The sequence below is a fragment of the Somniosus microcephalus genome, chromosome 18 (genome assembly GCF_052327205.1).
Source record: "Somniosus microcephalus isolate GS21.2 chromosome 18, FLI_Smic_1.0, whole genome shotgun sequence".
NCBI classification, from domain to species: Eukaryota; Metazoa; Chordata; class Chondrichthyes; order Squaliformes; family Somniosidae; genus Somniosus; species Somniosus microcephalus.
The window spans coordinates 40817244-40837396 of NC_141004.1; the positions used below are offsets into that span (position 1 = coordinate 40817244).

The 20153-nt window shown below is 42.6% G+C and overlaps 1 protein-coding gene across 2 annotated transcripts in view; it reads right to left on the reverse strand.

The window, feature by feature from the left end:
• Positions 1-1559: 1559 nt before the first annotated feature.
• The window catches only part of smim29 (small integral membrane protein 29), a 33967-nt gene continuing 15373 nt past the window's right edge, over positions 1560-20153 (reverse strand). For both annotated transcript variants that reach the window (XM_086011390.1, XM_086011391.1), the window contains exons 2-5: positions 12221-12543; positions 8875-8900; positions 6665-6770; positions 1560-3720 (exon numbers count right to left, since the gene is read on the reverse strand). In XM_086011390.1, coding sequence (XP_085867516.1) covers positions 3652-3720; positions 6665-6770; positions 8875-8900; positions 12221-12328 — 309 coding nt within the window. In that variant the 5' untranslated portion in view covers positions 12329-12543 and the 3' untranslated portion in view covers positions 1560-3651. The remainder of the gene's footprint in view (positions 3721-6664; positions 6771-8874; positions 8901-12220; positions 12544-20153) is intronic.

Genomic DNA, 20153 nt, shown 5'->3' on the forward strand with positions numbered 1-20153 from the left:
TAAGATACAGATCAGCCATGATTGAATTGAATGGCGGAATAGGCTCGAAGGGCCTACTCCTGTTCTATATATGCACGTTGTTGTGGTGTCAGGTAATGACTCCAGCTATGCAATGGATTTCCCTTGACCCCGTTGACCTCAGTTTCAGCCCGGCCGTATTAACGGTACCTTAAGTATCAAGTTAGTGCAAGTACAATCTTTTCATTTTTTGGTGATCTAACATGTGAACTGGCAGTGGAGCACATCATGGCACAAAGCCAGCTTATTGAAGACAAAGGAATTCATGTAAAAAAGTAACTTGTGATCAAGAAATATCTGCAATGTTCTCAAATAAAGATTTGGTAGCACCTTTCTATTGAATTTGGTCCTGCAGTAGGTTTTCTAATGTACCTTTACCACCATGAAATTAAACTAGGTAACAATCAAAACATTTATTAGTTTCAGAACTTAACCAGAAAAGAGTTAGATTTATTTCTTAGGGCTAAAGGGATCAAGGGCTATGGGGAGAAAGCAGGGACAGGGTACTGAATTTGGATGATCAGCCATGATCTCATTAAATGGCGGAACAGGCCAAATGGCCTAATCCTGCTCCTATCTTCTATGTTTCTAATATATTTCTATGTATAGGAATTAATTTAAAATCTCTCCCTTTCCTTTGTATATGTAACTCATATTCTGACATAATTCAAAACCAATCACAAAAAGAACCATCACACCTAAACTCACTAACACACAGGTGCTTCTGCTCAAATTTTACCATTAACCAGCCACTTAAATTTTGAATAACGTCAGGTTATATAAAGCACCGAACTACATCTGACAAAGTCCGTTGAGTTATGTACAAGCTAGTACTGTAATACTACAAGCTAGTACTGTAATACTACAAGGATATCGTAAACTGTACAAGTAAAACTCTGGCAGTTTGTCTTAAATAGCATTAATTTCAAAATGTGTAGTAAAAAATATCTTGTAGGGTTCCTGTGGTGTTCTGGACAAGTAGTTCTGGAAAGGCCTTGGAGCTCGGCATTCCATGTAGGGGAACTCTACTGAGCCAATCTGCTTTGCTTCTCATTCAGGTCCTGCAGCTGTCTCTCTAGGGCTTTGTCAGTTGGTGTAGGACTGGGAACTGGAAGCACTGGTTCTACTGGTGTAATGATTTGTGCTTTCTGGACTGTGATGGGAATTGCATGTCTATCTTTAAAATACAGGGCCATGTCAAGAGGCTTTGGGACCCCTGGAAGACACTGTCTCTTTGGGGGCATTTGTGCTCTGGCTCCTGGATCTAAGACTGGTACAGTATGGGTTTCAGACAAGCAGTACCTGGTTTATAGTTCCGGGCTGAAACTTCAGTTTTCTTACATATGTAAGTCTAGATTTTGTAAACAGGAGCAGAGTACAAAAGCAGAAAGGATATGCTCAGTCAAGAATGCACCTTAACAAATTACAGCAGTGGAATGATATGTTCCAGTTAGAAAACCTGTAAGTCGTATTTTCCTATACGCCCTGATACAATGCACATGCCAAGGTATACATTCACTCCAAAATGAAAAGGCACCTGGTATATGTACTCAGTATTTTTATTTTTCCAATATTGTCCCAACAGTACACCATTAAGTAATTTCAACTTTGCATGTTACAGGCAACATTTTAGATTCTGTGTGTGGGAGTCCTGTACAGTAACCAATATAGTAAAACATTTGAACTAAGACCACCTTGGGGTCTGGCTTCATCGTGACTCTTTGTACAGCCTCAGAGTGGATGATGATTTTTTTTTGGTGTCAAGCAGAATGAAAGGGATCACCATCCGACATGAAAAGCACTATCAAATGAAAATTCGTCTTCCTAGCCCGTACCAAAGTAATTTCGACAAAAAAGTATTACTAGTTGTACATAGGTTGTGCTATATTCTAGATGCTCAAGCAGGCCAGCCACACAGTTATCAGCTATATATGTAAAATTGGCTGAGAGCTTCTACAAATGATTATTGCTGGAGATAGTTGGAGGAAAGGGTGAAAAAAAAAACCAGCGGGAAGAAAGGAAGAAACCGATTTTAGTACCTCATGGCCATAAGTCTGCTGATCATCAGGGGACAAATTGGTTCTAAAATCCCAAACCCCCTAACTCCATGGCCCCTAAATAAAGGAGATAATGTAACATGAAGAAATGAAAAATGTCCTGTTTGAACAAGTGAATTGTTGCCATAGCAATCTCCCTTTGCCCTCCTGACCTGACGGTGCACAACTATTGTGTGTTCAGACAAAAGGTGTAGGCACTTGTGCTGTGACAAAGCTGACAATTAATATTACTAAATGAACAGAGACTGAAAAGCTACCTTCTACCAACACCCATTCTAATCACTATGAGTAATGGTGCTATTTTTAAACAAGCTGTTAAGGGGCTGTTTCTGCTCAGCTTTTACATTTAATCGCTGTCTATATAAATTGTTGTACAACTATTACTCTGAATCTGTCAAGTTACAGGTGCAAAAGTACTGTTAAATAAAACCTCTTGTCATACAATTAGAGAGTTAAGTTGCTGATTTAATGGTGAATTATTATTGGCAAGCCCAGAGAAGGTAGTGAACACTGCTCGCCAGCAGCACAACAGATGCAAAGCTTTTAACTCTATTTACTTTTTAAACTATTTGGTTACCCAAGTGTTAACTATCCTGTCAGCTCTTCACCTGTATTGGAAATGTAACCAGCTGTTTGGATGTTGATGAGCAGAACTCAATGAACCATTGAAGCATCGATGTAGAGCGCTCTGATCTCACCAGGGAGAAGTGCAGAGGCATCAGTATAGATCAGTGCGGCTGCCTCACATAGCATACAAAGATCCTCAGTGCAACAGACCATAAAAAGTTGTGCTACAGAATCTTTTTCTGTACTGCAAGATCCTGAAAGGAATCAAAACGTGTATATATTATGTTTCTCTCTCTCGAAAGGCAGAATGCTGGGCTGAGGGCTCTCCGATGCATATCTTATTCAAGGTCTCAGTAATTGTTCAAGGAAGGCGGTGGTTTATTATGTAAAATACACGTCAGTATTACCCTCAATCAATCTGCCCTTCAGCTTATTTCCGAGCACAGCACGGAACACGCAAACATTTATGCATTACACAAAAAACACATTTTATATTACCTTCTGTATACAGAATCTGAGTGAGCTTCTCAAAACAAAACAATATCCAACACACCAAATAGCCCACAAATCCTGCAGCCAGCATGAAGTACTCCATTGGCTAAAACCCTGTCAATTCTATTGGAAATTATATACCGTATTTAGGAGTTAAAAAAAATAAATCTTAAATGTAAAATAAATCTCTTATTGGTGCCGTGCATCGAAACATATCTACTGCAAACTTTCCAGAGCTCAATACTGCCTGTGGTATGTATATGCAGCATGAACATACCACAGCTGTGCCTCGAAGGCAAAATATACATACACACTGAGGCCTCCACATTTGCATCAAACATGCCATCCCACGATGCATTTTATTTGTATCTAAGGGGTTATCTGGCGATATGTATGTTCTCACTTCTGCACGCCGGTTTTAGAAACAGTACTTTGTAGCCATTCCTCTGTGAAAGTACAGAGATCAGCAACCGCCAGGTGCCTTTGAATACATCAGTTCAAAACTGTAACTACAAGATCAAGCTTTCATGCTCTTGGTGAACATTGCTCTTTTATACTGTTTTGATGGCCCCCAGCCTTGTACAATCTGTTAAAACAAAAAGCATACAGACATTGGTTACACTTTTAACACTGCATTACAAGTTATCTCACTTAGGAATTAGAACCAGTAGGTTAGAACAGAAATGCAATTTCTTTGAGCGGAGTGCTTCAGCAATTCTTGGTCAGGTTGCAGGAAGATTAGATTTTATCAGTTTAGTTCGGAACACAAAGCACTTAGCTCAGTGTGGCCAATAAAAGCAAATCCTCCCAGTTTAGTGTAGCTGCTCAGCCATCCTGCCAGAGGCACTCACACCCATCGACTCGCCTTGTTCAATTCGAACAATTGAAATATCAAACACACATAAAATGCCCATAAGAAGCCAGTGTCAATTAAACCTCGTCACAGTACGAGTTATTGTCTTGGGGGGGGGGGGGGGGAAGAAAGACAGCATTAGAGAGAGTGAATGGAAGAAAGAATGAGAGAGAGAAAAGAAGAAATATAAACCGAAAAAAAGGCATTTTCCAGATCATTTATTTTTCAATCTTTTTAGCTATCGTCTCCCCATGAGCTGTCGGATCTCTTCTCCCCCCACACCAGCCCAGTCAAAAGGGCAAACAGATTAGGTGCTTCCAGATTTTCAGTAATTGTTCAAAGAGGTGATGTATTATGTAAAATGCACATCAGTACAAAGCATGACAAATTTGCTCATCAGCCGATAGCTTATTTCAAACACAGTACTGGCAATTCTACGACCATGTATTTCCTGACAGTTATGCAAGAGTAGTTAGCACATTTGAACTTTTCATCTCTACTTATTTGCCCTGCCCTCTTTTTTTTTTGTCAAAACTATGAACAAGCTTCTCCAGCCTGGCAGTGCCAGCTCTCGACACTGCTCTTCCCCCTTCCAATTTTCTCCCCATCACTCCTAAAGGTGCCGGCTGCCCTCTGGTACCTCAGCAATTCTTTATGTGTGAGCATCGACAGGAGTGTCTACCGTGTATCCCCCATCAAGTCTGAGCTCAGTTCTGTCCTCGCCTGGTATTCACACATCCAGTACGAGACTGCCATACCGCAATCAGGAATGGGAGTCATGGGTCATTTTTCATTCCTTAAGCAGAGATGCTGCGATCAGATTTAACACCATACTATTATATTACCTTAGATGAAATCAGCTAATTCAACAGAGACTAAGGGAAATCGAGCCGAGCAACTTTTTGGTTTATATGCCACAGAAATGAAAATTGTCCGAGTTGATTTTTGATGAGGTCAGTGGGAGGCCCGAACAATTTGAGTGGTCTGGCCTCATTTAAATAGAACAGGTGGGCTGTCAGCAATAACTGTGCTGCTAATAGGCAGCTGGCCATTTGGGAGGGCAGGAAGTCCGGGGGTAGGGGGGGGGGGCAGACACTGATCGTGGTCCTGCAGCAGCACCTTAAAGGGGAGGGCTGGAAAGATCGTGGGGGGGGAGTGAGTTAACAGAGCAGCATATTTCAGCGTCAGGGAAATGTAAGGAGCACATCCAGCACCAAGGAGATGAACTTTAGGTTTTTAAGGCTCAAAAATTCCAAAATAATGAAGGAAGAATGAGTGCCAGAACAGCTTCCAGCTCTTTCCCCTACTACAGCTAATGATCCGTTTAAGTAGCGCTGAAAATGGCTGCCTACCAACCTGTACCACCCACGGTTTGTGGGCAGGGTGAGGAATTTACAGGGGCAGCTCGGACACAAAAATTGCATTGTGGGTCCTAACCTCAGTTGACCTGTTTGAATAATTTAATTAGGCCGCTGTGTGCTGGCCAGCTAAATTAAGGTCCATCTGAAAATCGTACGGGCAGACCTCCAGCAGTAAGTCGGTGTTCCCCCCCCCAGATTATCATCTCACAACTGCCCTAATTACAGGCGTAAACAGGGTGGCAACGTGACAAAAATTGGCCCCTTTATCTCGGAGCCATCAAGATAGCTTTACTTCAAATTTTCAATCAACATTTTTTTTTCCCGTTCTTTAAATTTTCTCTCCTCCCCTTTGGCAGGCCTGGGGTTTAGTGAAATGGGCTGTGTGACAATGCGAGATGTTACAGCCCATCTTGATCCCATCCTCACCTGATGTTCACACGTCTATTCTAAAATTCTAACAGGACTAGACAGACTAGATACAGGAAGGATGTTCCTGATGGCAGGGGAGTCCAGAACCAGGGGTCACAGTCTAAGGATAAGGGGTAAACCATTTAGGACAGAGATGAGGAGGAATTTCTTCACCCAGAGAATGGTGAACCTGTGGAATTCTCTACCACAGAAGGCAGTTGAGGCCAATTCATTAAATATATTCAGGAAGGAGTTAGATATATTTCTTAAGGCTAAAAGGGATATGGGGAGAAGGCAGGGACAGGGTACTGAATTTGGATGATCAGCCATGATCTCATTGAATGGCGGAGCAGGCTCGAGGGGCCGAATGGCCTACTCCTGCTCCTATCTTCTATGTTTCTATGTCTGCCTTTCCAATAGGGGTCACTGGTGTGTGATCAGCACCCTGGCTAACTGAGGAGCACCGGAGCCAATTGTAGCATCTCTAGTTGTTATGATCTGGAATGCACTGCTTGAAAGGGTGGTGAAAGCAGAATCAGTAGTAACTTTCAAAAGGGAATTGGATCTATACTTGAAAAGGAAACATTTGCAGGGCTATGTGGAAAGAGCAGGGAAGTGGGACTAACTAGATAGCTCTTTGAAAGAGCGGGCACAAATATGATGGGCTGAATGGCCTCCTTCTATGCTGTACGATTCTATTATTCTACTGGCACCCCAGTTGAAAATAGCTAACTGGGTATCAAACCTGGGACCTTCCTGTCCAGGTGGCTCAGCTACTTACTGAACCTTTGAGGGAATCTTTAAATGGATTCTTGGACACTGCATCGGCGTCATTGTAATTTTATATATTAACAAAGCTGCACCGGAAGTGAAATGACCAATAACCCTCTCACAGACTCAGTGCTCACCTTTGGCTCGACACTGTCCAGGAGAAGCTCTTCCTCAGCTTCGTGCAACTCCTCAGTGGGGTCGTAGGCATAAACAGGCAGCAGCTGGTGTCGCAGCTTGTCCAACCTTGGAGAGAGGCAAGAGAAAAGAATCCTTAATTAAAACATGGAGTGACTTTTTTGTTGTTGTCATTTTTGGCTACATTTTCTTAAGCAAAACCAATGAGTAACAACTAAATGCATTTACAAATATCCCAGTCAAACATAAGAAAAGTCAATTCTATTGACTGATTAAGGATATAATGTAAAACCAATTTAAAAAAAGCTGCAGGCTCACATGGTGGCTTAGCTGCTAAATGCACTGCCCAGTGAGTCCCACATACGAGGAAGGTGCCAGGTTCGATTCTCAGTTTGTGCGGAGCTAGCTGGTTTAAGTGGTAGGCTGTCACAATTGGGCTCTGTATCCCTCATATGAAGAGACAAAAGAACAAATCCAACCAAAAGGTCCCACTTCTAACCACTGTTACAAGTGACTGCTGCTGGAAGAATACTTGTGCAGACAGGACCACGATCAGCTGTGTTTCTCCCCAACGACTCGTTTTTATCCTTTCCGCCGTAAAGTGCCACGGGCTATTTTACTATGTCAAACGTGCTATATAAATGCAAAATGTGGTCGCTTCCCTCTCTCTCCCACAGTGGCTGCACAACCTGCTGCGACTCAACCTCCCCTGCCCACACATCAAGGCGGCCACTTGGAAGTGTCATTGGAAGCCAGCCTGCATTTGTGATTGTGTTCCAACCCGATGCAGTGCCCTCAGGAGAGGTGGGGAGAAGATTTTTTGGAGAAACGGAAAACATTACACGGGTGAGACAGACACAAGCGCATGTGTAAGCCCAAACAAAAATGTAACCAATATTCTCTTCATTCCCCCCCCCATTGCATTTGCTGAAGAATACAACGTGTTTAATGCAACATAAATGTAGTGATATGATTAATAAAGATCCATCAGACAGGAAATTTCTTTACATATGGCACAATCTATGATTGTGTAATAATGTGGGTACACATACACGCATGTTTTTCCTCTCCCCTTCATTACTTAGGTTTCAAAAATCTCCCAGCAGGAAACTAAAAATTAGTTCCATATGACCTAAATATTAACAGCTGCTTTGTCTAATTTTCTCAGTGAACAATGAACACGCGGAAGCTTGTGCACAAAGTTTGTTTTCTCCCTGGGAACAGTATAGTACAAGAATGGATGTGATTACCTTGTCATTCATTTACAGGCAATTAAATTACATTTAATTAGTTTAAGTCACTTGAACTGCAATATCTCAGTGGCAGTTCTCTTCCCACTGGTTGGGGAGTCTAGGACTAGGGGGCAGTCTAAAAATTAGAGCCAGACCTTTCAGGAGCACAGTTAGGAAACACTTCTACACACAAAGGGTGGTAGAAGTTTGAAACACTCATTCCTCAAATGGCAGTTGACGCTGGGTCAATTGTTAATTTTAAATCTGAGATTGATAGATCTTTGTTAACCAAAAGGTATTAGGGATATGGGGCATTAGGTCACAGATCAGCCATGATCTCATTGAATGGCAGAACAAGCTCGAGGGGCTAATTGACCTACTTCTGTTCCCATCTTAAAATTCTGGTCATTGCCAGTTTGCATTTCTTTCCTCATACTTCCCCTCCCCCCCCTTACAATTTTCCCCCATCTCTCCTGAAGGTGCCGACTCTGTTGAATACAGTTCCACAGACGCCTCCCCCTCCAGCATTTAGGATAACATTCTTTATGAGGCGGGGATTCTGATTAAAACAAAACTGAGAACAAAGCTTGGAGGAGTATAATAGTCACCTGATTCTGAACATGATACACTTTACAATATATACAGTATTACTGTACTTAGCAGTATGTTCACCGGCTGACATGAGGAAATTGGTATCAAACAGACAGCAACACTGGGTCTTCAGGCGAGGGGAGATATTAATGCACTGGTGGATAAACTCTAATGATATCAGATTTCACATGTTTTATATTTCCTGGTAACATCCTATTTATGCAGTATTTATAACTGCTGCATCCCTTTGAATTGTATTAAAATAAGAACCAAATCACATACATTTACCAGATATGGAAGTAGTATAAATCAATAAGCCAAACTATATTTAAAATACAGAACTTCAGTAAAGCTGCACTGCTTAGTCATTCAAGATTAGTATTGGTTACCTGCGTCTCCTCTGAATATACAGCACCTGATTAAAAAAGAAAAACAAAAAAGTGATTCAGTAAAGACAAAGTTTAACTTTAAAAAAAAGTCTAATAAATATATGAAACAGTGCACAAGTAACGTAAAAACAATCACAGACATGAGAAAGCCTGCTGTACGCGCAGCTTCAGAATAAATACTGCCATTCCACTTTTGCTAATCATATTCCTCAACACTGAGCTGAAAAGCTGAGATGAGGCAGCTGGAATGGGAGGAGGCACAGACTGGTTGTGCCGAGGGGCCTGGTTCTGTGCTGTATAGTCTATGTTTTACAGTAGCCATCAGGGTCAGCAGCAATAGACTAGAATGAACTCTACTGGCATGCCAAGAAAGAATTCTAGAAGGCATTGTAAGACAAGCGCACCGGCAGTTTTAACGCAGTAAGTTGTTCGATTATCATCCTTAGTTAACAGGGAAGTCATTAGGTGAGAATGTGTAGTGGGCAGGAAATAGGGACATCTTTTTAGGTCTTGCACGATAATCAGAGAGTAAAAATCCTCTACTGACTACCACTCAGAATTACTACGATCTGGATGGACATCTCAAAGCCATCATCAGCCCCTGTGTTTTACCTGCATTGTATTGTGTGTACCGCCCCCTTTTCCCCCTATTGTGTGTATTGGCACCGCCCCTGTCTTTTGTCATATAAAGGTCGCAAGAGCTGTATCAGTCTACATTGATCCTTTGGTTGACGGGGCACTAAGGAGATCTCATACAGTAATTGTTTAGAACATTTAAAATAGTTATTAACAAAGGAATGCCATCCATTCCAAGAGTGAATGGCCGGAGGGCTCTGGTACAGGAAGTACTGATGATGTATGCAAATACCATGAATTTTCCTCAACTTCAGCAACTGAAGTGCTGACAACTCTATAAAACAATACCTGGCCACTTTTTTCCTAATCAAGCACCTGGGGTGATACCATAAACCACATCAGAATCATGTAGTGCATCACAAAATCATTAGATTAGGCAAGTCGTCACAGTGACAATGCAACATTGGGTTGCTCTTTCCACAGTAATGAAAGCTGCTCCCTTTTAAAAAAGGTAAATGGGAATATAGCTACAGGTAGAATCTCTAGTCTCTGGGAGAATGGATAAAAATCAGCCTCAGACACATCAAACAGAAAAGGCATAAAACATGAAGGTAGATTCAACAAAACCTGCCACGTGGAAGCATGTTACAGCCTTTTCTCGAACATTAGCGAGGCTCTGAGCTGGGATCAGAGATTCAATGAGTTTACTTATTGAGTCAGCTCACCATCCCTCCCCCTCCCCTCCCCCCCCCCAACCAAAAAAAATGTAACATATCTGACCAAGGTTTCGGTGCATAATGCTGACGATAAGCTATTTAAAATAAATTTGATCAGAAAACCTAGGCCTCCGACGAGTTCTGATGAGGGATCACAACTGAAATGTTAGGTGAACATTAATTTAGTTTATTTAATATTTTTATTAAAATTGAAGCTTTTATGAATCAAGTTCTGACATCAGTGCGGTGGTATACCAGAGGTATTTGATTATTACAGGAAACTTTTTTTTATCCGGCACCGACGGGACCGACGTGGTGCCGGTTCATCAAAAATTCCGGATAACCGAAAGCTATAGTAAAAGATACGGAGCCGAGAGCTCCGTATAAAGCAACAAACCCTGTTGCTTAGCAACAGGTTCAGAACAATGGCCACAAGTTCCAAGCGTCTCTGTAGCTTAGCAACAGCTGCAGCCACATCCTTGCACAGCAACAGATCGAGGAAGGCAAGTAATAAAACTTACTTGAACCTACTCCTGAATTTTGCTGGTTAACCAAGATTTCCGGTTATTTAGGTGCTGGTAAATCGAAAGTTTCCTGTAGCTCACATCAACATTTTTCAGTGGCACTGATAACAATGTCCAAAACAAATGCCACTTGTGCCACACTTGGTGGAAGTTTGATTTATTCTTTAAAACGAATATTTGTAAACATCAAATCTTCAACATGAAGTGATCCCTCCTGCCCAAGCTCCTGTCCTATCCTGCTCAGATAGGTTTTCCCTAAACCACCCATTTCTTTCCTTGCCCATCTTCCAGGGCCCTAAATCCAATTTATATTTCCATTATGTTAAATAACTTATTGGGACTGTCAATTATTAGAATTCCTTTCCTTCCATGACCATTAACATCCCTAAGAATCCTTACTTTGCCTACTACATCAAGAACTGTTCTTCGCTAATGTTGACACCAAAATGTTATTTTTTCTTTTCCTATTTTACCTCAAGCAATCCAGTTCGTTTAGAAGTAAGATCATCTGTTCTTTGATGCATCGATAGCCTGACATTTTACACACACAAGAAACATACTTCACTTCCTGATTTTTCATATTTATGTATGTTCAACAGTCCATTTATTTTCAAGCAAAGTTTCGTATCCACTACTCTCAACCCTGACATAACAATTATAGAATATCCTCATTAATCTGCTGATCTATGTGAAAAATCTGTTATGGCCAAGAGAGAAAAGCAAAGGAAAATAAATCCTTCAAAACCCAAGGGTTTTTGAGCAAGAGCCCAGGATATTACATATACTTGCCTTGGAGGTGGTGCAGCAAAGGTTCACTAGATTGATTCCTGGGATGAGAGGACTGTCCTATGATGAGAGATTGTGTAGAATGGGCCTATACTCTCTGGAGTTTAGAAGAATGAGAAGTGATCTCATTGAAACATACAAGATTCTGAAGGGGATTGACAGGGTAGATGCTGAGAGGTTGTTTCCCCTGGCTGGAGTGTCTAGAGCTAGGGGGCATAGTCTCAGGATAAGGGGTAGGCCATTTAAGACTGAGATGAGGAGGAATTTCTTCACTCAGAGGGTTGTGAATCTTTGGAATTCTCTGCCCCAGAGGGCTGTGCATGCAGAGTCTTTGAGTATATTCAAGGCGGAGATAGACTTTTGGACTCATGGGGAATCAAGGGATACAGAGATCGGGCGGGAAAGTAGAGTTGAGGTCGATGATCAGCCATGATCTTATTGAATGGTGGAGCAGGCTCGAGGGGCCGTATGGCCTACTCCTGCTCTTATTTCTTATGTTCTATATACCAATATTGAGTTAACCATTTAATATTCAACACAATGGTATTATTTTTGTCATGCTTCAAGAAAATAAAGGTATCCTGAAAACAGAAAACATTGGATCTGTTATTCGTACATCCGGTCCCCTATTATTGTGCATCGTGACCCATCACAAACTGTGGTTACATACTCAGAAGCCTCATCCATGAAGCTCCACCAAGTCAAAACTATAGAGCAATTGCACAAATAATAAATGGGCTTTACCATTGCAACAGTGAATCCGATTAACGTCAGAAGAAAGAAAGGCACTAGAACAAATCCCGCAACTGCATTACTTTCATCAACAGGAGGCGCGGTCGTTGAGTTATTCATTGCCAAATGTGTCTTCCACTAGAATAATGTTCATCTGCAGTAGAACCATGCGTCTTCATTCACAAGGTTTTTGAGAACGGAGAACTCAGCCTTACTGGGATGGTGGACCCTTTGGTTACATTTAGATGATGCATCAGAACCCACAGCTAAATCATTCTATTTAGTCTTCGATTCTCCGTTTATAGCCATGCTTGGAAGTTTCACAACCAATGTATCTAAAATAAGAGCCAAAACAGGTAAAAAAAGAGACAAATTAAGAGAGTTTCCTGTCAACACCCATAAGGGAGCGACACACAATTTGCAACGCAGCAGGATTCACTTTGTCACAGCAAAAGCAGGATATTACATTTACCAATATTGACTTAACCATTCAAAGTGAAACGTTCATAAACTCTTTAACTACAGAGCCCTCCCACGTAACACAGGTGAATATTTAGATCCAGTATTTGCCACTTCAAATTATGCAAATGCATTAAAAAAAAACTAGAAGGAAGAAAAATCAATGATGTATAAAAATACATTTAGTTGCTCTAATTCTCAACAAGCTGGTCAACAACGGGCATTTATACAGTGTCTTTGATAATGTATAAAATGTCCCATGCTGTTTCACACATGGATATATAGGAAACTCTCTTTTTACCGGCACCTAAATAACCAGAAATCTCTAACCGGCAAAATTCAGGAGTAGGTTCAGGTAAGTTTTACTTCATATTACTGGCTGTGTAACCGGGGTTCCTGGATCTGTGGCCGTGTAACCAGGGTTCCAGCACCTGTTGCCATGCAACAGGGACGCCTGGATCTGTGGCCGTGTACAGGGCTCTAATACCTTAGTAAGTATACCTCTCTGTAATCCGGACTTTTTGATCAACCGGCACCACGCCGGTCCCGGATAAAAAAGTTTCCTGTATAGAAAATGGACACTGAACCAGGAGAGATTTACATAAGAACATACGAAATAGGAGTAGGCCAATCGGCCCCTCGAGCCTGCTCCGCCATTCAATAAGATCATGGCTGATCTGATCCTAACCGCCAATCTACTATCACAGAACCATCTCCTGAATCTAACAGAATTAGACACACGAAATAGGAGCAGGATCAGGCTACACGGCCCCTGGGCCCGCTCCGCTACCCACAGGGCCATGACCAATCCGAACCTAGACTCATGTCCAAATTCCTGCCCGCTCCCCATAACCCTTAATTCCCTTTACTTCGAGGAAACTGTATTTCTGTTTTAAATTTATGTAATGATGTAGCTTCTACAGCTTTTTGGGGCAGCATATTCCATGGACCTACCACCCTCTGAGTGAAGTAGTTCCTCCTCATCTCAGTTTTGAAAGAGCAGCCCCTTATTCTAAGACTATGCCCCCTAGTTCTAGTTTCACCCATCATCGGGAACATCTTCCCCGCATCCACCCGATCCGACCCCTTCACAATCTTATATGTTTCAATAAGATCGCCTCTCATTCTTCTGAACTCCAATGAGTAGAGTCCCAATCTACTCAACCTCTCCTCGTATGTCCATCCCCTCATCCCCGGGATTAACCGAGTGAACCTTCTTTGTACTGACTCGAGAGCAAGTATGTCCTTTCTTAAGTATGGACACCAAAACTGTGCGCAGTATTCCAGGTGCGGCCTCACCAATACCTTGTACAACTGAAGCAATACCTCCTTATTTTTATATTCTATCCCCCTAGCAATGAAAGCCAACATTCCATTGGCCTTCTTAATCACTTGCTGCACCTGCATACTAACCTTTTGAGTTTCGTGCACCAGGACCCCCAGATCCCTTTGTACTTCAGTACTTTCCAGTTTCTTGCCATTAAGATAATAACTTGCTCTACGATTTTTCCTGCCAAAGTGGATAACCTCACACTTTCCAGTATTGTATTCCATCTGCCAAATCTCTGCCCACTTACTCAGCCTGTCTATGTCCCCTTGCAGGTTTTTTATGTCCTCCTCACTCACTACTTTCCCTCCCATCTTAGTATCATCTGCAAACTTTGATATGTTACACTCAGTCCCCTCCTCCAAATCGTTAATATAGATTGTAAAGAGTTGGGGACCCAGCACTGACCCCTGCGGAACACCACTAGTTACTGATTGCCAGTCTGAGAATGAACCATTTATCCCAACTCTCTGCCTTCTGTTAGATAGCCAATCCTCTATCCATGCCAGAATATTACCCCCAATCCCGTGATTTTTTATCTTAAGCAATAATCTTTTGTGTGGCACCTTGTCAAATGCCTTTTGGAAGTCTAAATACACTACGTCCACTGGTTCCCCTTTATCCACCCTATACGTTACTTCCTCAAAGAACTCCAGCAAATTTGTCAAACATGACTTCCCCTTCATAAAACCATGCTGACTTTGTCCTATTAAATTATGATTATCCAAATGTCCTGTTACTGTCTCCTTAATAATGGACTCCAAAATTTTATCTACAACAGACGTTAGGCTAACCGGTCTATAGTTTCCAGCCTTCTGTCTACTGCCCTTTTTAAATAAGGGTGCTACATTAGCAGTTTTCCAGTCTGCCGGGACCTTTGCCGAGTCCAGGGAGTTTTGGAAAATTATTACCAATGCATCCACAATCCCTACCGCCACTTCCCTCAAGACCCTAGGATGTAAGCCATCAGGTCCAGGTGATTTATCCGCCTCGAGTCCCATTATTTTACCGAGTACCACTTCCTTAGTGATTTTGATCATGTTTAGCTCCTCCCCCCCCTTTAGTAGCCCCCTGTTTGTCCAGTGTTGGGATATTCTTAGTGTCTTCTACTGTAAAGACTGATGTAAAATATTCATTCAGTGTTTTTGCCATCTCCATATTTCCCACCATTAATTTCCCGGTCTCATCCTCTAAGGGACCAACATTTACTTTAGCCACCCTTTTTCTTTTTATATAACTATAAAAACCCTTACTATCTGTTTTTATATTTTTTGCTAATTTACTTTCATAATCTATCTTCCCTTTCTTAATCAATCTTTTTTGTTATTTTTTGCTGTCTTTTAGTTTTCCCAATCCTCTATCCTCCCACTAGATTTGGCTACCTTATATGCCCTTGTTTTTAGTCGAATACTATCCTTAATTTCTTTACTTAGCCACGGATGGCTGCCTTTTCTTTTACACCCTTTTCTTCTCAGTGGAATATATATTTTTTGGAAGTTGTAAAATAACTCCTTGAATGTACACCACTGATCATGTATCATCTTACCCTTTAATCTATTTGCCCAATCCACTCTACTCAATTCCGCTCTCATACCTTCATAGTCTCCTTTATTCAAGCTTAGCACGCTTGTTTGAGATCCAACCTTCTCACCCTCTAATTGAATATGGAATTCAACCATGTTATGGTCACTCATTCCAAGGGGATCCTTTACTAGGACATTTTTAATTAATCCCGTCTCGTTACACAGGACCAGATCTAAGGTTGCTTGCCCCCTGGTCGGTTCAGTTACATACTGCTCAAGAAACCCATCCCTAATACACTCAATGGACTCATCCTCAAGGCTGCTCTGCCCAATTTGATTTGTCCAATTAATATGATAGTTGAAATCCCCCATAATTATAGATGTTCCCTTATTACAAGCCTCAACTATTTCCTGATTGATACTCCGTCCAACAGAGTTGCCACTGTTCGGAGGCCTATAGACTACGCCCACTAGTGTTTTTTTCCCCTTATTATTCCTTACCTCCACCCAAACGGTTTCATTATCCTGATCTTTTGACCCAATATCATTTCTCTGTATTAGTGATTCCTTCCTTTATTAACATAGCCACCCCACCTCCCCTTCCTTCCTGCCTGTCCTTCCTGATCGTTAAATAACCTGGTATGTTTAATTCCCAGGCATTGTCACCCTGCAGCCATGTTTCTGTAATGGCCACAAGATCATACCCATATGTAGTTATTTGTGCCATTAACTCGTCTATTTTGTTACGAATGCTACGTGCATTCAGATAGAGAACTTTCAAAGATGTTTTGTGACACTTAGTTCCTGCTTTTGCCCTTTTTATTACTTTACCTTTTACTCCATACCTTCTGCCCCTTCCTGACACGCTCTGGTTTTTAATTTCCCCACTGCTACCTAAGTCTATTACCTTCTCTGTTGTCATTTTTATTATTTGCTCTCTAGGAACCTCCCCCCCACTAGTTAGTTTAAAGCCCTCTCTACAGCCCTAGTTATATGATCCGCCAGGACTCTAGTCCCAGCACTGGCCAAGTGAAGCCCGTCCCAACGGAACAGCTCCCTCCTGCCCCAGTACTGGTGCCAGTGTCCCAGGAAGCAAAACCCATTTCTCCCACACTAGTCTTTGAGCCACGCATTTAACTCTCCAATTTTATTTGTCCTAGCCAAATTCGCTCGTGGCTCAGGTAATAATCCAGAGATTATTACCCTTGTGGTTCTGCTTTTTAATTTGGCCCCTAGCTGCTCAAACTCCCTCAGCAGAACCTCCTTCCTTGTCCTATCTATGTCGTTGGTACCAACATGGACCACGACAACTGGATCCTCCCCCTCCAAGTTTCTCTCCAGTCCAGACGAGATGTCCTTAACCCTGGCACCGGGCAGGCAACACAGCCTTTGGGACTCTCGCTCTCGGCTGCAAAGAACTCTATCTATCCCCCTAATGATACTATCCCCTACCACTACAACATTTCTTTTAACTCCCCCCACTTGAATGGCCCCCTGCTCCACGGTGCTGTGGCCAGGTTGCTCATCCTCCCTGCAGTCCCTGCTCCTGTCCCCACAGGGAGTAAGAGCCTCGAACCTGTTGGACAAGTGCAAGGGCTGCGGCTCCTCCAACACTACCTCCTGGATCCCCGTACCTGCCTCACTTCTAGTCACACCATCCTGACCCTGGCCACGGACTACATCTGAATTAATCTAATTGGTGTGACTACCTCGTGATACACAGAGTCCAGGTAACTCTCCCCCTCCCTGATGTGTCTCAGTGTTTGAAGCTCGGTCTCCAGCTCTTCAACACGGAGCCGGAGTTCCTCGAGCAGCCAACACTTACTGCAAATGTGATCACCATGAGCATCAATGGTGTTCACCAGCTCCCACATATTGCAGCAGCAACACATCGCCTGATCTCCCATTCTATGTAATTAATTAAATTTATTAATATTATTCTTAAATATCCTCTGCCCCAATTCTAGATGGTGTATATCACACCTTAGAAACTATAAACCAAAGAGATTTAAGCTTAAAAGGGAGAAATACTCACCAACCAATCAATCACTTACCCGCTTTCTGGTGACGTCACACTTGGATTACTTTTTACTTCTCTCCTTCCCTCTGAGTTCAGAGACTGGTCTCTGGGGCCTTTTATACCCTGCTCTGCCGCTCAGGTTTCCCGCCGACGCTGTGAGGCCTTACCTGGTCTCTGGGGACTTTTATACCCCGCTCTGCCGCTCAGGTTTCCCGCCGACGCAGGAGGGATGATCAGCTAGTATGGGGCCAGGAAGGAGTGCTTGGTGATTAGGAGTTGAGTGGGAAGGAGATGGAAGAAGCCAGAGGTGAGCCTCAAAATAAGATGAACCGGAAGGCAGGAGGACAGATAGGGAAGGAATTGCAAAGACATGGGGTTCAGGGCTTGAATGGATGGGAGACCAGAACATTGGGGCTTAGAAGCATGGGGAAGGGGAGAACACAGAAGAGGCAGCTGCATGGATGGTATCAGTCTTGGTGATGGAGAAATCCATAAATTCCTTGCACTTGATACTTCAGGTGATTGTGCAGGGGAGGGGGGAGTTTAACGAGGTGGATGAATAGCCTGGGGTTATCCTTGGTCTCCAGGTTGATCCTGGAATAGTGGGAAGTTTCAGCTGAGGTCAGTGAACTTGATATGTTCAAGCCCAATCTGGCGATGCATGGCTTGGTCAGTTGTGTGCCAGGTATGCTCGAGTTTACGTCCCTCAGACTTGAAGGAGCAAAGATACGAGCTACATCAATAGAACAGTGGTGGTGGAACAAAAACAAAGAGGTGACAATGACAACACAGTTAAGTAGATCGACTGTGCTAGAGAAGTCAGGTTGAGTGGAGGGCTAGAGACAGGTAATTTGATTTGAGGTTGTAAGGGCCCTAGGGGTGAGTTTTTTCATGATAAACTGGAGGTCAAATTCCTCAATCTTGCTCCAATACCTTAAGTGCAGCAGAGGAAGAGTCCCAATACCTCCTCTCATGACCCGCCAAAGAATCAGGTCAGGGTCAGTTAATTTTAATAATTTCCGAGGGCACCCACTAGGTGGGAGTGGCAAGGAAGATAAGGCCGTTTGTGGAAGTCGTCGGGGGTTACCACCTGAAATGGTGCCAGTGTTGGAGATTGGTCCCCTTTATAAGAGAATCAATTTCATTGTCCCTGCATGTAGGTGTGTAGAGCATTCGAGGCTAAGACCCAGACCTGCACATCCCTGTGGACCCCACCAGCACCCTTCCATTTATCTGGATGCCAGTAACTTTCTGGTGTCCAGGTCACTGGCTGCTCAGGAGGCAGCAATACAAAAATAACACGTATGACAGCATACTGGTGATGTTACTGGACTAGTAATCCTGGAATAAGAATGCAAGTTCAAATCCCACCAAGGCAGTTGGAAAGATTTTTAAAAATCTGGAAACAAAAAATGGTCATGCTCGGGCCTCATCAGAATAAATCAGGCGAGCTGCAAGCACCAATCAGGCGCCCTGACACATCTCGCCTGTCAGGACCGTACAAATTTTGGCCCACATTGCGGCCCAGAGGTAAATCCAGGTGTGGGCCAATCAGGGGGATGTGCTCCTCCAAACTCTAAAAATTACTAAAAATCTTCCAAATTTTTGGGCCTTTTTAAGCAGCATCCAGCGGCCCCTTTAAGGACTGTAGCTCAAGACCTGGAACTACCAGCTGGAGCCTACGCATCTCAGATCGGGCACAGGCCTCTGCATGGTTTTAAATGCAAAAGTTACTTTGCTATGAAGATGCTCTTTCATTTGCTTGCAAATTAAGGTCTCCATCTACAAACCTTCAACAAATGGGCAGGCGGGGGTAGAAGAGATCACAAACAGAAATGAACAGATCAATAAAAGAGGACAAATTCTAGTGACAAACACAGCAGTTACCAAAATGTTGTAAACTAGCATTATTTTGATATTTGGCTGTTGCTCATGGTATGGAATGTACATAAATATTTTCAACATAATTAGATTGGCTTTATTTTTGCTTCTATAAATGAAGCATTGTTCTCACAGCTCACTTACAGGCCCCATGAACACCATTCAAGTGGGAGAGTCTCTTAGCAACCGAATCGGAGAAGTCCTTCAATATCTGCCTGTACATGGGAATAGTGCATGTAAAGCTGTATCTCTCCCATTCCGTGTTGCAGCACGGAGCTGCACTGAGAAACTATCACCTGACCACTCCAATCGAGGGTGTTAAAAGCCTTTGTCAAACTGCTGATGCTGAACTTTAATAAGGATATTTAATTGCGCCACTGAATGGACAAAGACATTCAATGTGATGCCACACAAAATGGTTACTTGATCCATAAAAAGTGATCCAGTGCATTCCGTGTGAAAACTGGCAGCATTTGGTGCATGTCTTGTTTTGCACACTTTGTACAAAAATAATAAATTGCAGGACAACGGAGTATTACAGTTTAAACTATTTTAATGAAGCATCAGGTCTGTAAGCTTTCTCAATCATCCAGCACCGTGTGGACAAGATGGCGTCTGGACCCCCTGGGTCTTCTAAACAATAGCAGTCCTTACAGATGCCTGCAGGCCAATGACAACTCAGCATGTGATCACGTGAATATAATAGGTATTCCTTACAGATGCCTGCGGGTCAAT